General features: G+C 40.0%; 1 protein-coding gene across 7 annotated transcripts in view; it reads right to left on the bottom strand.

Annotated features, from left to right (window-relative positions):
• Positions 1–17,265, bottom strand: part of ACSL1 (acyl-CoA synthetase long chain family member 1) — a 40,144-nt gene that overhangs the window by 10,574 nt on the left and 12,305 nt on the right. For 4 of the 7 annotated variants that reach the window (XM_074154519.1, XM_074154518.1, XM_074154520.1 and 1 more), the window contains 10 exons: positions 13,935–14,049; positions 13,476–13,540; positions 12,079–12,180; positions 7,921–8,020; positions 7,579–7,757; positions 5,079–5,111; positions 4,848–4,899; positions 3,963–4,036; positions 2,874–2,951; positions 393–527 (listed from right to left, as the gene is read on the bottom strand). In XM_074154519.1, the coding sequence (XP_074010620.1) occupies positions 393–527; positions 2,874–2,951; positions 3,963–4,036; positions 4,848–4,899; positions 5,079–5,111; positions 7,579–7,757; positions 7,921–8,020; positions 12,079–12,180; positions 13,476–13,540; positions 13,935–14,049 (933 nt within the window). Of the gene's footprint in view, positions 1–392; positions 528–2,873; positions 2,952–3,949; positions 4,037–4,847; positions 4,900–5,078; positions 5,112–7,578; positions 7,758–7,920; positions 8,021–12,078; positions 12,181–13,475; positions 13,541–13,934; positions 14,050–17,265 lie in introns of all 7 variants that reach the window. The other 3 variants (XM_074154521.1, XM_074154522.1, XM_074154523.1) reach the window with 3 other exon arrangements.

The raw sequence follows: 17,265 nt of genomic DNA, 5'->3' as shown, positions 1-17,265 counted from the left end.
ACATATGCGTCCATGCAAACATAGGCAGACACCTGACCTTGGTTTGCAAATTCCACTCCATGAGTCAGATGCTAAAAGCGTGGCATGCAGATGCTAAGCCAAGTTCATGGTGTAGGCTGGACTTAAATAACTTGCTCAGAGCAAAGCAGTAAGTCATTAATCAAGCTAGAGAGAACCCAGTACCCCAGTCAGTCTTTTCAACACCAGTATTTGCTGCCTGAAAATGTTTTCATACAACCAGTACTACTCTCTGCACTTTCAGCTCTATTTTAGGAAGATAAACCAATTTGCCAGCATCCCATTGAACGTCCCAGAGCACAACAGTTCCAGCACAGACTTCACAAAGTCTGTTAAAACCCTGCAGAGATCCAGACTCATGCCTGTAGACTTACCTTGTCAAACATTCTGTTCAATAACCTGGGTACTACAGGAAATACAGTTGGCTGCAGCGTTTTTAGGTCATCCATAAGTAGTCTGATATCCCCTTGGAAGAATCCTATCCGAGCTCCGTGGCACAGAACCACACACTGTTAGAAAAAAGTAAAAAAAAAGTCTGAAAAGACAGCACGTATGGTGTGTTATAGCTCTGTGTGTATGACAATCCCATGCAGGGTGGACATTACAGTATCCACCTTAAATCCTCTCAGATTCTGGACAAGTTCTGCATCATTCTCAGACTATAGGATGGGAGTGGAAAGACCAAATAGCATGACATGCCTGGTGTACACAGGTCTTCGATAGAATGAGATATAGCACAAAAGCCCCTATCCAAAAAAGAGCAGTTGGCCAAATAAGGCAATACCAGCAACTCAGAGGTAGCAAGAGACTGAAAAAAGAATAAATATTTCAAATAGGAAAGTTCTTATCAGGCTTATTTAGAAATACTAGTACTTTGTTCCCTGCTATACACTAAAAAGGTCAGCACATGCTATGTACTGGTCCAGCAGGGATTTCTGCCTTGTGCTACTTGCGTTTCATTCTCTTGCACTGTTTTTCCTTTCTGTTTCACAAGATTGATGCAAGCAGAACTGTGAGGTGACCAAGATGCTCCTTGGAACATTCTAGTAGACCCGCTGATTATTTTTGCATCACTTAAGACCTACACCAAGGAAGGCAGACTTAACCCTATTGTGCTCTATATTCTGCATTAGAGTCTAGAAGCTCTAACCCCCCACACCGACATATCCCTTTTCTTCCTATTTATTTTATTCTTTTAAACACCCCTACTCTTCTTTTGTTCCTCTATACCCACTTGTTCTTCTTTCTTCTTCTTCCTCCATAACACCTCTTCCTTCATTCCCTGCCATCCACTCTCATCTTTTCTGCACGAGACGTGTTAAAGTGTCACTTCTCCCTTCACTTCACCTGTGCTTTGCCACCATCTGCTAAAAAGCTGCAAATGCATCAATCCAGATGGAGTGAGCAGGAACTGCCTTTGCTAGGTGGGAACATATTTGTCCTGTCAAGTTCACTGACCCTCTACCTTCGTCAGGAAGCAAAAAGAAAAATAAAAGAAAAATCCACAAACATGAACTTAACAAGAGGGGCACGCTCTAAAGGCTGATTGCTTCTCACAGAGCCTGTGGTCATACCTACCCCAAACAGTAATAGATCTTTTCTCCTTTCTACCAGAGGTGTCCTTGCTTAACCTCCTTATGTAAGTACACAGGTAAACACCTACTTTGTAAAGACCTCAAACAGCAGAGGACTACTGACAGCCAAACACTTTCTTCTGATTTTATCCTTTAGAACAGAAGTTCCCATCCTGTTTCCACTGCATGGTGAAGAGCAGAGCTTTTACCTACAGACCTTGTACCTTCAGATGCAAGACAGGCATCTGAGACACTGAAAGATAACTGGTATCCAGGTTACCAGGAGAAAAAGTTCTGAAAGCCTATGGGCACCTGTACACCTCAGTTAAGCTCTATTCCCAATCTTCATAACACATGCATACACAGACATATATGCATTTTTATCTATGTGTATATAGACACTTTTTTGGTAGAAAGCTCAGGATTCCTAACTGAAATCGCAGGATGATTTCTGGCTCCATATGCCTTCTCACACTTGCACAGAGGCTGTTTATTTCCCTAAATAAACTGGGACATGACCTTCCATATACATATAAGGGAGAGGTGTTAATTCAACTTCAATAACTATGGTTACTAAATACCTGTGCCTCTACTGTATAGAAGCAGCTTGAGGAAATTGCATCCTTTCGATAATTCATACCTCTTAACTATGGGCTCAGATGTCCTTATTCAGGCTGCCAGCATTAAGACAACCTGAGCCCCCTCATCCTCACAAATGAAGCCCCAGGTTTTGCTACACGCTAAAACAAACTACCCAAGAAAACTTCAGAGTTTGCCATTAAGTAGCATTAAAAGCCATTTTCATTTCCTGCAGGAGCACTCCACTGAAACAAAACCTCTCCCTTTTATTGAAGTTTCTTGGAAGCAATGGTACGTTTAACCAACCTAAAATTAGTATTGTGTAAGCAAACAGGATGCCACATAATAAATTAAATTTTTAAAGTTTGAGGACTGAAGAGTGGAATGGATTTTCAGTTGTGCACTGATTATTGTAGAGGGAATTTCTAGGCAGTTTCTGTGCTAAGGGATTGTCTCGTGTTCCAGTAAACCAGTTTCTTATTAACTCTAGCCGTAAGGTTAAAACTTATATTTCAGCATGAAAGCCAATTGTCTAGAACTCACTAGATGTTGTTTATGGGATATTGTTTTCCTGAACCTTACCTCCAGCTTTCACACACGTGCAACTCAGAGGAACAGCGTGTATCACTGGGATTCAGGAGACACGCATTCTGTAAGAAGAGCAAGCTTCTCAATAGTTCAGTACAACAAATGGGTGCTTACCTCAACGATTCTCTCAAACATATGAGCCAAGGGCAGGAATGATATCAGAACGTCATCAGAGGAAGGCATAAATGTTTTCTGAAAGTGGAAGTGTTAGTAAAATTAAATTTTATTCTCATTGATCCTCTAAGTTAAACACAACAATGAAATCTGAAATCTAAACTCTAGAGCAAGGCCTTTGCTTCAGTTTTGTTTGTAATGAAGCTGCACCTTTCTTTCATTAAAAATATTACAGCCATGACTTCTAGCTTAAACACACACTGCAGAAATGGTACTCTTAGAGTCGAGTACAGTGACCAATTTATTACAACTTATCACTCATACGATTACGAATAGAACAGATTATATACACTAGGAGGGAGAGGGAATGAAAAAGTTAAAGTACTGTGCCTTAAGGGTTTAAAAAAATAAATACACAGTTTCATCTTAGATTAGAAAGTTTATCCAATTTGCCATAAGCTTGATATCAAGAGTACCCTTACGTGATCTAATTATGAGACCAGCTGTGTAATTTAAAAACAATTCTACATGCAGAATACTTGATAAAATTACAATTGTATTTTTAATTACATCTGTGTATGTTAGAACTTAGAACCATCGTCTTAGCTAGTCTGCAGATTAAGTTTAGTCGGCTATATTGTAAGCTAAAAGTTAACACTGTATCAAGTAAAAATACAGGTTCATGCTTCTTGCTCATTTATGCGTGTGCTTTAATTATTTTGGGGGATTAAAATACATTATAGCTTCTCCCATGCTTAGTGCAAAAGGTTAGCCTCTACACTAACCCTCTAATATAGAGCTTGCACTAATGACAAATCTGATAAGCCTGTGGCAGAACATAATATATACCCACATCAGGATCTTTATAAGATTTTGCTTGGATCAGACCAAATTGTTAATCTGTCAGGGTCTTGACCCTGACAGAACAATTCAATAAGTATTGACTTTTGACCAAGCACGGGCAGAACGCTGTCAAGTTACATTTTCACTTGGATCTTACTAAAAGTTAAGACCAAAGTTAATGAGATTTCAATGTTGGTTTTCCTTCCCCTTCATGCAAATCCACAAGGTTTAACCTTTGCAGTTTACCTCTGTAGTTTTCACAAAAGCTGAAGCATTGCTGACTATGTTTTGGTGAGTGATCATCGCTCCTTTGGGGTTTCCTAAGGAAGAAGCACATCAGCATGCAACAGTGAGATATATTTTTTAGATCCTTTAAATTACCAAGCAATGGCAAAACTAATCTAACAGCATTTCAGTCAATCAGTCCTCCTTCAATATTAATATATCTTACTTTGTAGATCAATTAAAGGCAGAGAACTGCTAACACACTGTCAAGCACAGCTGGTAACAGTGAAGTAGTAAGTTTGTGTTCAAGTCCTCAAATTTCATAAAGAGAACAAATCCTTAAAAAATTGTCATGTTTCTCAGATGAGCTCCTCTCATTCAATATTCAACACTTCCGTGAAGATGCAGTTATCAAACCCAGACTAATTTCTGTTCTCACACCTGCTTTAAAAGCATAGCTTGTCGCTGTACTTTTCCCTTCTTCTCCCTGCCAGAGCTGGATATTAACTTAGAAATGTGAACCGAGTGACATCTAGACAGTCTTCCTGTTTTAATCTTACAGCAAGGTTGCTCAGAGCTAACGAACAGATTTTGGTAATACAGTTCAAAAAGACTATGGAAGAACTGAAAGTCTGATGCAGAGCCCTTATTATAATGAAAATATAGGTTCAGTATTTATTTCCAAGCCCAAAAACATAACACCTCCACACACCCCCAACACTGCCACGCTGTATTGATCAATGGGAAAAAATCAAAGGGAGCCTTACCATAAAACTTCCCCAGCTACTACTTGCCAAAAAGATGCAGCAGCAGGGGAGAGTCTTGAAAAAAAAAAAAGTAGGAGGACTTCTGAATTAATTTTGCACATACGGGATAATAAATTCTGCATAATGTAATGAGGTGTACCTGTCGTTCCACTGGTGAAACAGATGACTGCTAGATCTTCTGGCTTTGGAGGCTATGAGAGTTAAGAAAGTATTAGTATGGTTAAGATAGCAAGGAGAAAAAATAAGATTTTCCTGAACAAAACACTGAAATACTAGTGTTACTTTTGAGCTATGGGAGGTAGGGAGATTTGCTAGTTTGATCTACAGAATACTATCCAGCTTCAGATTGTCACTTTAATTTCATACTTACCATAGGTTTTTGCCTGTGTGCTCTTCCCAGATCCTGCAGAAAGGAGAGAAAGAGGAGAGACACAGTTTACACCTGAGCATGTAACTTTTTTTCTCTAAATTTACCAGACAAATGTTACCAAACACCATAACATTCCATTATTTAGACTGTCTGTTAGGGCATTTTAACTTACAAGAAGAGTAACAAGGCTTTAAAGGACATTTTAAAGATACATAGAATAACTACCATGTTCTACAAACACAAAAGTGATAACTAATCTAAAACTCATAGGGTTTTTTTTCCAGCTAGGAAACCAGAAGTCTCTCACTCTAGAGAGGCTCAAGGTTAAGCAGTGTTCTGACAATCCACAGCAGGGAATCAACCCTGCGCCTCATGCAGAAGACATATGCCACTGACAACCGTTGAGTAGATGAAGCAGGATTCATCTCAGCAAGCACCGCACACCAACATCACTGCTTGTGAGAAGGAGCACCGAGTTTCCCCATGAAGGGTCATGGGGTGGTTTGTACTCCTTATACTGAAGGGTGGAGACCCCAAGAGTCTCTCCTCCAGAACCTCTTCTCCCCTCTCCATCCTTAGGATCATTCAGGCCTGACCATTAGTTATATTGTATTTCTTTAGGCAGAAGGGAATGGATAGCAAGAAGATCCTTGTATCATCAAGGATACAAGGATCAAGAGGAAAAAAGTTTCAAATCAACACTTATTGTCATGCCTATTTAAGACTAGAAATAATACTATTTTGAGGACTTAATGCAAATTAGAATGGACCTTTTGTTAAGTATAGCTTTGGAAGCACCCATTAAGGACAGGCATTTCAACCTCCCATTGCCTTTACATTCCAAGTAGGAAAGGACAGAACTACACATTCCTTTCCCTAGCCCTACACGGCCTTTAGTATGATGTACCTTTTAGATTACCCAAAGAGGTTTAAGAAAAACAAAGGACTGTCTGGAAACTCTGTTAACATCCCTATACCTGTAAGTTTGCCCTTTTGAAACACTGCCATTATGCAAAAATTTGCCACTATGAAAACACAGCTCAAAACAAAAGCACCTGCATCTCAAATACCACCAGAAACTCAATGCTCCTACAGCCCGTTTTGAGTAAGGTCTGGTATTTACTGAATATACAGCTATCTAAACACACACATCTGTTGATATCCTAGATCGGAACTCCAACATCTCTTCCTACCCAAGAGCCATTTATTCACAGCTACTCAGCTCTAAGTAACCACAGTAATCCAAACATCACGTGCTGTCGTTAAGAAAGAGCAAAGTACTACTGGAAGTCACTGCTTAAGCATCTGAACGATAACATTCACCCCCTGGTTTTATTTTCCTGTAACTAGAAGATCCAGTGGAAAGCATCTTCCTCTGCCAGAAATGAGTTCATTCAAGGAAAGAAGCTGATTTTAGTGTACCAACTCGCAGTTGGGTCCATCTTTTCCCAAGTTTAACCCAACCCTTTTGCCAGCAAGCTACAGCACGGTGTTAAGTCACTTACTCCACATAATGTTTTTAGCCCCACTTCAGCCCGGCAGCCTCGCTGAGGCTGGTTAGCTACCATACAGTTAATCATCTTTTAAACAACACGCTGGCATTTTTGTATCTTTACCAGAAGGTGGCCCTGTTAACATAGAAGCTAAGCCTGCTGTGAAAACAAGTTCAGTGAAATGAAGTATTTCACACGGGTTACTGACACTTGCAAAAGACAAGCACACTTTTATTTGGAGATATACAGTCAAGTCCTGGTGAGCCAAGCCTTCACCAACTCCAGCTGGAGCCAGGCTAAACCCGGTTTCATAATCTCACAGTAAAGATGCACTTTGTCCAATTCGATCCTGGGACAGAGTTTTCCAAATAGTGAAGTTATGAAATAGCCTTGCATAAGAGATCTATGCAGACAAAACAAGCAAAACCAGACTTGAACATTAAGTGGTGAAGAAAAATGGTTTCTACTTCCAAAACCTGGAAGTCTCGTTCCCCTACATTACCATAGGCTTGCCCTGGAACAGTTTACTGCCATTTTCCTCCTCCTCCAGAAAACATTTTGTAGATTCAGTGTTAAGGGGAAGATGCCATTTTTCACAAGACCAAAACCTACACGGGCTCTTTTTGACGTAAGTATTTCTGAAACATTAATCACAGTATATAATTATCATTTTACTGCTTCACATAGGCAAGCCTTAACACTCCGAGCAAATGTTCGCTCTGGACTATGTTAACAAGCTTTTTTTCCATCATCTTGGTATACACAACTTTTACATTTTGAGCATTGTGAAATACTAGTAGCAATTTGTTTTCCTTCTGGTTTGGGGTTTTTTGTTTTGTTGGGGGTTTTTTTAATATTTTTTGTGTAAACCTCAATCCAAGAGATAGTTAAGTATTTTCAAACTAATCCACCACATTTTGTTCAGTCCTAAAAATCTGTTCAGACACCGTCTTCTTCCTCCCCAAGTGAATGGGAGGAAAGCAGTAGAGTAGGTTAAGCGTGCTTACCTCTAGTTCTCTCATGCTGAAGACTTCCACCCCACACTTTTTGCCACGTTCCACGAGATCCATGCCAAAAGACTCCATGATAACAATGGTGTTGAGTATTGGAGTTTCCCCCTTTTCCACACCGGTTAGCAGAAGTTTGGCCTTGTCAGGTTTGTCACAGAAAACCAACGACAAGTCAGCTGATGAAAGCACAATGTTATCAGTATGACAAGTTGAGTGTAGACTAGATCCATACATGCTTCAGAACGTGGTAATGGAAGACTCTTCTGAAGAAGGCTGAAGAAGCCCTCAGTCAGGTCTTTCGTCATACATTCAGTCACTGAGCTATGAGAAGTGTCCTACCTTTGTTCACGATGTAGGTAATTGCCTCAGTTCCCAGTGTGTCATAGAGCGGCACCACCACCATGGAGAAGGCGTAGCATCCCTGCTCAATGATCACCCACTGCACAAAAAGAAGAGATGTGAGTCACTAGGCGTTTGCTTATCACAAAGACCTCAAAGACAGACTCGTATTTGGATTCCAACAAGGAATCCAAATAGGACAGAGCTCATTCGGACAAGTCTTGCTAAAAAAAAAAAAAAAGAGTAAGTGGCAGTTTGTATCATTTATTTACTTTGAAGACCTACTACATTTTTATCTGTGAAAAGAAGAAAAAAATCCAAACAATAAGGAGCTATGGGAAAGATCCCAATCCGGTAAAATTCAATTCTGCCCCTAAGACTAATTTTAAGTACTTCTGCAACACCAGTTAACATTAACTGTCTCCTTAGTTTACCTATTAACAGAAAGGGACTGAGTACAGTATTTTTTTTTTCTTGGTTTTAGGTTACTGAGGTAGCCAAAGCCTCCGGTGTTCTATATTACCATGGTATATGAATCAGTAAAGAACTTGCTCATGTCTTGACACACATTAAGTTTATATACACAGAGTATTCTTACCTCTGCATTATCTACATCTCATTTGATGGCCAGATATGGAACAAACAGTTAAACTAGAAGTCCTTTGGAAAGCCAGCCCCAGAAAGTTTTTCAGCACTTTTCAAGACTAACCATTATGCTTTAAAGGAATCTAATCTGAAGACTTCTATAAAAAAATTCATTTACATCCCTACAAGCTGCAGTAAGGAGGATTTGCCTGCTAACAAGTGCAGCACTCATAACATGCTGGATATTGCAGCCTTCCTGTGTGTGACCAGCTGACAGTGCTTTACAGCAAGCCTGATTTCATCCAAGGTACCATCAAGGTAAAACAGTCAGGCAATTCTTTTTCCAGAGAGTAGCTATTGGGTACAGTTTGTAAACAATGAGGTACACCAAAATACAGGGTAACATGTGACTCCTGAAGTGGGAGCCTCAGGACACATGAAGAGGCCAGTGGAACTAGAACATTTTAATTTTTTTTCCATCAAAAAAGAATTACAAAAATTCTCAGACACCCTACCTTTATTTAGTCAGTTCCAGTTACAGGAACAAAACAACATGCATCTTTAAAAGTTATCAGAACTTACAATTCGACAAGGATTGCATTAACAAGGGTGCTCATTTCCCTTCTCCACCCCCAAACGTTGTCACACTTTCCAGTGTTTTTGCAGGACAGTAGCCAGTTACCTCACCCCCATATGATGACAAGTTTAAACACTATTCAGCTGGTTATTCCACATAGCATCTAACACAGGGGCAATGTTAACAGAGTTGCTAAATCTCAGTTTTTACAAACTGTTTATTATGGGCAAGCTCCCTACTGATTGAGACAGCCTTAAACGCAGACTTTTTCTGTAACCATTTAGAATAGGCAAGTTGTACACCTCTTGTCCAAAAAGACTTCTTATAAAACTAGTACAAGGCCAGGTAACTAGACTTTCATGCAGACATTAGACATACTGGTAAGTCTAACCATGCACACCTATCCCAGCCATAAAAGGGTTCGCTGGATATTTCTTCCCAGATAACATCCACCTGTACATGTAACAAGGGGGCAGCTTTATTTGCTGTTCACCAGCCTGAAGCTTAAGAGTTATTTTAATAGGGTGGGGGTCCGCTACAGTAGAAGCTGCACACAGTGATAAAAGCTTCCTGTTGCAGCCTCCAACAATTCTTGCACACCATCATTCTCACTACAACAACCAGCATCATCTCTATTTTCTGAACTACCAAGACATTTTTCTACCATTTTAGCTTCTAAAGTTAAGAGTATTTACATACAAATATCAAACCTTGACACTTGTGTTCTCTCTCAAAGCCCAAGCAAGCAACTAGTACTCAATACAGACAGTCTGAAAGTTTTGTAAGATCAGAAAAAAAAAAACTATTAAGGGACACTGTATTTCACTGTCCTGTTTTCTTAATCCAAACCACAAACTTCCTTGCCTGCAAAAAAGATCATCTGTTTTCCAGCTACTCAAAGAGAAAGTAGAATTTTTATTTATAAATCCAAGTTTGTTTTTTTTTAGTGAGTAGTTAAGCAATATGCTAGGATCTTCCCCATGAGGGGATTTCCCCAGCAGTTGTTCCCTGAACTGACAAACGTGAATCATTTCACATCAAAAAAAACTTCAAATAATCTTCTGTCTGGATTAGTGATTATGATGGGGATGTCACAATACCCATCCAGTGGTTTTCAGCAGGGAAAACCCCAGATTTAAAATTGCTGGTTTAAACAATCCCTTCCAGCTCATCCCAAGCCCAACTCAAAGCCTGCAGGAGAAATGGAGCTCAAGTGCATTTTGTCTCTGTGACCCAAGAGCAGACCATGCTACCCTGCTCTCCTTCAGAAAATCCATCAACCCAGTCAAAGACTTTGCACCCAAAGGCCTACGGACAGTTCAAACTGGCACAACGCTAACATCTGGCTCCCTTTTTTAGAATTATAGAATGGTTTGGGTTGGAAGGGACCTTAAAGATCATGCAGTTCCAACCCCCCTGCCCAGGACACCTCCCACCAGACCAGGTTGCTCAAAGCCCCATCCAGCCTGGCCTTGAACACCTCCAGGGATGGGGCAGCCACAGCTTCTCTGGGCAACCTGGGCCAGTGTCTCACCACCCTCACAGGAAAGAAGCTCCTAATATCTAATCTAAGTCTCCCCTCTTCCAGTTTAAAACTGTTCCTCCTCATCCTTTTACTTCCAGTTCATCATGTTATAATCACATGAGACTGAACTGAAGAGTTTGTAACACGATGTCATTTAACAGCTTTCCTCGTTGGAGACATCCCAGCCTTTTTTTATTACATAAAAAAAACTGTAGATGATAGAACCAAAACTCCAGCAGGAAAATCCAAGCAGCAGACTACTGTAGATTTCAGAGTCTGGAAAAAATGCTTTTCTTCATCTGTACAAGGCCAGAGTTAGGGTTCTTTTTGTGGTATAGGTTGGGAGGAGAAGAAGGGGTCAAGGTCACTTGTCACACAGCTTGCATTTTAATGACAGCAGCGAAGGCCCAATGACAAGCTGAAATCAGAAGAGATCCAACAGCAAGCTGTTGTCCAGCACGACTGAGACACTGATACGACTCCTAGCCCTGTCAACACTGTGGATGGCTCCAGATAATGGCATCCAGCTGGGAGCGTTTAATCAAGAGGGACAGCATATTCTTGACAAAACTTAAGAACCCATCTCCTGTCTTAATACAGGTTTGGATTGAACCAGCTCAAGCTACTAAGCACATAAGCATAGGCTAGAGAAATTCAGTCCTATTAAATAGATTTAATAAACAAGTCTAGAGAATAATTATTTACTATTTCCATAATATTTTCTACATCAGCAATCTAGAACCACTTCAGGGTTAAAATGGAGAGACACCAGCTAATCAATCTAACTATGCCTATAGTTGTCTCAGGTTTGTAACATCATTTTGCTTTGTCAGGTGGTCTTCTTTAATTATGTCACTATTAGTCTTTCTGCCCCTTTATTAAACTGCAATTAGTTTTCAATTTTTTGTCTTCATCAGCAGTTCTCCTTCCCAGAATCTTTGTGCCCAGGGCCTCTGGCAGAGACAAAGCTATCACCTTGAGCCATCTTCTATTTGTCCAAATATTTAATCACTAAGTGCTTTGTTGGGTTTTGCAGGGTTTAAACACCTCCTTATGACTTCCAACCACTTTCAATTACCTCATACTCCAACACCACATTTTAAGAGAAAGCAAATGGTTATTACATCCACTATGTACTGCATTAGCTTCCCATTAAACAGCCCTCCTCTATGATCTGGAAAAAGCAGAAGAGAATGAGTTGAGTTCTTCTGCATTCAGCTCTAGGAGTTAAAGAAAACCAAACAATGTAAGACACTAACAGTTGCATCAATTATCAGTTGCGTTTCTTAGCTAAAGATGCTGTGCCTATGGCTTGGGGGTCTACAATGTCAGCTTTTAGCCTTTCCCCCCGCAACACCAAATCAACTCTTAGCGGGGAAGCTCAGTAGACTGCCAAAAAGCAACAGATATTACGAGGAGGCCACTTCGGTAACAGCTCAACCACCAATACAAACACTGTCAATTAAATTACCTCAGGTCTGTTTTGTGCGAAGATTCCTATATATTGAATTTGCGATGGTTTGAAGCCTCGGTGGAGTAATGCAGAGCCCACGCACTCAGCTCTGTCTGAAACCTGGGAGGGGCAAAAGTAGAGACAGAAAACAAAATATTGAGAGGAAGCTCATTAGTATACACCCCTCAACATTATTTTACCTTAAGTCTTAGAAAAAGAAGGCAGATAGCTGAGAAAAGCAGTATGAAGCAGACAGAAGTTATTTTGGATGTCCTCTGTGACTTTGATAACCTAAACACTGCAGCGCCATTGCACTGCACTGACTGTAGATACTACACTTGCACTCAATATACAGCAAACGAGACACTTAATCAAGTTGGCCTTCAAAGTGTTAAGTGTAAGTTTAAATGTTAAGCTCACATACACGGAAAAGGCTGGTTTGTTCTATTTGCATCAAACCCCAGAAGTGACCCTGGAACGATTCAGCGTTGTGTTTCGGCTCAAATCACAAGCACTACATGTGCCACCCTTCTGCTTCATTCAGTGCCTATGGCAATAGTATTTCTCCCTTCAAAAAGCAGGAGAATAAGTAGGAAAAACCCATCTAGTTCTGTAAACAAAGCTTGCAAAGGCAGTTTTCTAAATTCTTTCCATATAGCACATGACCTGAATCCATGTTAGTCACATGACTCAAACAGAAAAGCTTTATTAACGAGAGGTCACGCCTAACAAGTGCCCAGCAAAATGACCTTGGAAAAAGTGAGGTCTGCTACATACAAAGGTGTTTAATGACCTTCACAGTATGCAACAGGCAAGCTTTATGCAAATTTGAAGACAACAACTGATTAAATCAGGAACAACCTAAAAGTGCTCAGCTGTTTAAGATTTGCATAAAGGTATTTTTAGCAATCAAGAAGGAGCATGCTACTAGTTAGAAGCATATCTTAACACCCTATACAACCACCATGCAGCACTATGGAGACAAGCTGTCAAGAAGCAGAAGTAACATCTGTAAATAGGACTTCTCCCAATTTAAAATGAGCCTCTCACAAGCAAGCACCTAAAGTAGCAGCAGTCCAAGCCCCCAAATACTACTTCAAAGCTGCGGCCCTTCAGAGGCAGCATCCAAGTTCTAAACAATTCAGCCATGAGATGCTAAAAGCTACCAAGAACCCAAAAAAATTCATAGATAAAACCATTAATAAACCAAGCACAGGAGATACTCTTCTTTTCTTCCCCTTGCACATACGAGGCTGTTCCTTTAAGATACTCTAACAGGAACCTTTCTGCAATATTCCGCTACTACTTTAAAACATCTATAAATAATTAAGATTTGTTATATCACATTACTGGGTGTTGTATCGATGGTCGCAGCAGGCAAAGGCAGATCTAGCACTAAGTCTGAGACTACTTACCTCTTTATAGGAGATCCACTCATAAGGCTGATTTGGTTTTCTAACACCTAGACATGGACCGTTATCTAAAAAAAATTATAATCAAAAGTTACTCAAAATTTAGCTCCTAGTTACCCTAGCTCCTCTGCGCCGACACCACACTAACTACACTGTGTTAACCCTCTAGATTCTTTGCAGACAGCTTCAGAAGACAAACCTTTTTTTTTTTTTTAAGAGGCGGGGGGAAGCTGGGGAAGGACAGAGGCAACATGGTTGGTTTAGGCTAAGGAACACAGTACTGACTTCATTCACATAACTCTGCTCCCCAAGAGGTCACAGTTAAATTTGCCTTCAAGAAAGCTCACATCTGATCCATTTATCATATTGCTAGGTAGATATTCCCTATTCCCAACTGCATTTCAAAAGAGCCCAGACTTTTAGTTCTTGTTGAAAGAGAGTTATCTTTAATTTTAAACTTACTCGATACTTGCACACCCCTTTGGAAGATATCATAGGCTGTTCTCACGTCATCGTAGTAGAAAACCAACGGTTCATCACTGTTAAGAAGAGAGGACCTCCGAGCATGCTCACCACCCTAAGAAAACCAATTAGAAAGGTTAGACACACTCGTTGGTTATGAATGAACAGGAATTTCCTGAAGGAATAAAAAACAACTCATCCATTAAGTTTTGTTATGAGCCTCGGCACATTCTGCTTGAGAGAACTTCAGTGCTGTTCACCACCAGGGGAGAGGTCTGCAGGGCTTCCCAGGACATTGTTTAAAGAGTCAGACTGCTCCCTGCATTACTAAATCCCTGACAGGCAAAAATCTTATTCCTCAACTACCTACGAAACACAGAACAAGCGAGAACCACAGAATGCCTTTTGACATTCCTTACTAGACATAGGGTTTTTCTTAAGAAATGTTTTACTCTATTATTGCAGTACATAGCATAATTAATTCCATCAAGCTTCCTAAATGCCTCAGAGCTCTCTGGATACAATATTAATGCTGAGATCCTAATCTACTTTTCTAATTAAGATTACAAAACATAATCATGCTTCAAACTGTGGTTTCAAAACCTAGATGATTTTTAGGGTGGTTGACACCATCCTGAAACAAGTGTTCTCATAAGCAAAATACCCCGCACCAGATAGAAATGTAGTCCTTTAATCCAATTTAAAGGTCCATCTTACAAAAACGGTGTCCTCCTGACCTAGTTAGAGGCAGTCAGGACAATACTACCTTGAGGATTAAAATCACAGCAGGTGATTTTAGCAGGTGAGCATTTACATAGAGTACAACTGGAAGTAAACACAAGAGTTTCATAGTTTTAACATAGCCTTTTTTTAGAGTGACTGATTAAATAATCTCATTTTATATCAATCAAGTTTCAGACATTGCAATTATACAAGTACTACTGGGCCACATTTATTAGTCCTGCTACAACAGACACCTACAAGCAAGATCTTAGCAGGAAGAGTCCACCTGGTTAAACAGAGGATCTTAGGTAAACATTGCACAAGATTCTGTCTCTATCAGTGGTTGTAGTCAACTCCTGGCCCTTTCACAAACTCAAATCCTAACTAAATCTGTACCCTGTGCCATCATCCAGTGTCAAAAACCTATTCATATGCAATCATAGGCTCTTCCTGCCCATTGGTTTATTTTCCCATTTTCAAAGTACCCTGGAAGACCAGAGAGCATCTGTTCATGTTTAAGTTAGATAAACACAGGTTTATCTGCAGAAGATGTCATATTGCCTGTGTCCACAGAAAGGAGTTAACACATTAAAGGCACATAAGACAGGACAAAAAAAATATATTTTTTACACTAAAATAAGTCTAACTTGTTTTAGCAAAATGTTATGCATAAGGCAGTGCTTGCCACTCCTTTGAGAGCAAGCAGAAATGTACACTGTGAACACAACCCAGAACAAGTTAATGACTGGCTTACCTCTAAAAATCTGTAACATTAGAAATTCAAGAGCTTACTTGCACTCAGACCAACATCTACTCCATGGGAAATTAAGAGATTGCTAGTACATGTCTTTGCCTGGAAAGAAAGGCAAGACTACTTGCTTTATTGCACTGGTTTCACAGATATTGGATAACCATGGCCAACTTGTAGATTTTTCCCAGTTTTACCACCTCTGGACCTAACCTGGGGGAGATCACACAAAGTAGTTTTCCCACTTATTGACATTACCTATGACTGTGGGTACAATGTATTGGTACCACATTTGATGTGCTACAATTCCCATGCCAGGTGAAATATCATATCCTAAGCCATTTCTGGGCAACAGTCAAGAAATATTTGTTTTCTCCTCATCTCAACTACTACTGTTTTGTTTACACGCCCTATTAGTCAGCAACACAAAAGCATTTTTTTTGCAGGGCCTGGGGCACTCACCAAATTTGCGGATGAGACTTATCAGACAGACCACACAGTCCCTAGACAGAACACTGACTGCACTGACCTCCTGAAAAAACAGAAACTCTGTTAACAGACTACTGTTGAAAAGTAGTTCTCATAAGCTTTCAGTAGAGGGAAACACAACCAACCTACGGTTATGCTTAATTTCACTTCACTTTGGGGAAAAAGAATAAGGTAACTGAGTTTTCAACAGCCCTAGAGAAGGACGTTCACTGAAAGACACCCAGCTCCTTGTGTGAAGGCCGTCAATTCTATGTTATTCTTCAGGGAAGAAGTGAAATACACCTGGATATGCTGAAGATCACTTAGACCTTACTTACACACCCAGTTAGAGCTCATCTACTGGGCAGTATTTGGTATTGGTCTACATTTAACTTGAGAGTAGCAAGAACGACTATTTTAAGAGCCTGTCCAAAGGATTCTTATCTAGAATATTTGTGCAATATCAGGGAAAGTTCTGTTCACAGAAAGCTTTTTAAGGAAAAAAAAAAAAAAAAAAATCACTGGTCATTACAACCACCAAACATTTGAATCTGAGGACTGGAAAGTTTGGCTGGTTTCACAGAAGTTATTCAAATGGGATCTAGCAGATCTGCCCGGTACAGAGGTAAGCACTCAAAAGGGTTGTCAGTTTTACCAAAGTGTTCTTAAGGAGCCAGGCAATAAAATCTTATTAATGTGAGAACAGCCTCTGGTCACTTGAGCAAAGCAGCCCTTGCAGCAGCTCAGAGAGTGGCAGGGAATTGACCCATTACACAGCAAGAGCTGGACATTAAGAAAAGCCTTGGCACTGGTTCAGAACAGCAGCAGCTGAGGGAAAACAGATTTATTCTACCACAGAGGCATGTATTACTCTGTCAATGCCTTTTTGGGTCACATAACAAGATAGCTGCCTTTGTTCAAGCCCTGGGTTTGCTTCTTGTTGACACAGGCTGTTTAGGATTAGCAGTAATATCAAACCAGACTCTTGGCTCCACCACGTCTCAGAGGCAGGAGACCCAATTCTCATTTTCCTGAGAGGGAAAGCACAGCAGCAAGTGGTGCTTAGGTCACCAACATGCATATTCTGAGCAGCAAGAAGTATAAATTGTTAGAGATCTCAAAGCAGCCATATAATTTTAAGCGTGCTAATGCCTAGGTAAGCACAAAACAGCTAAAACTGATCACTTAATAGAGAGACAAGCATATGTTTAATCAAGTGATTCTTGAAAGACAAGGCAAGCTACAGTTCTGTTAATGTATCAGGAAAATGCAAGGAGATTTAAAAGATTGGAATTCTTACTACTAGAAAATACTGACATCCTAGTATTTATTTATATTTTGTCCTCCTACATGTTTTAGCGGAACTTGAGCCAAAATAGAAGTATTTTGGTT

This window comes from Numenius arquata, chromosome 10, assembly GCF_964106895.1.
Source record: "Numenius arquata chromosome 10, bNumArq3.hap1.1, whole genome shotgun sequence".
NCBI lineage: Eukaryota > Metazoa > Chordata > Aves > Charadriiformes > Scolopacidae > Numenius > Numenius arquata.
The sequence above is the reverse complement of the archived record's forward strand: the minus strand, read 5'-3'. Positions and strand labels throughout refer to the sequence as shown.